The sequence below is a fragment of the Acanthisitta chloris genome, unplaced genomic scaffold, assembly GCF_000695815.1.
Source record: "Acanthisitta chloris isolate BGI_N310 unplaced genomic scaffold, ASM69581v1 scaffold28751, whole genome shotgun sequence".
NCBI lineage: Eukaryota > Metazoa > Chordata > Aves > Passeriformes > Acanthisittidae > Acanthisitta > Acanthisitta chloris.
Window position 1 is genome coordinate 1 of NW_008658091.1, and position 237 is coordinate 237.

Genomic DNA, 237 nt, shown 5'->3' on the forward strand with positions numbered 1-237 from the left:
CACTGAGCTGAGGGATGACAGCGGTTCCGTCACCTACGGGGTGGTGAGCTCTGTTGTGGGCAACATCAGCCATACCCTTTTGGACCGATCCCGTTATCGGGGACTCTTCCTGCCTGGCTTTCAGCCCATCCAAGGAAACCCCTCAGCCATGGGGGATGGGATTGAGATCACCCACTTTGACCACATCACATATGTCTGCCCCCGGGGCGGTGCCCTGGCGGCTCTGGACTGGTACCA

General features: G+C 59.5%; 1 protein-coding gene across 1 annotated transcript in view; it reads left to right on the top strand.

Moving 5' to 3' along the window:
- Positions 1-4: 4 nt before the first annotated feature.
- The window catches only part of HPDL (4-hydroxyphenylpyruvate dioxygenase-like), a gene marked incomplete at its 5' end in the record, with an annotated part of 830 nt that continues 597 nt past the window's right edge, over positions 5-237 (top strand). Inside the window, one exon of the mRNA XM_009084991.1 lies at positions 5-231. Within this exon, the coding sequence (XP_009083239.1) occupies positions 5-231 (227 nt within the window). The remainder of the gene's footprint in view (positions 232-237) is intronic.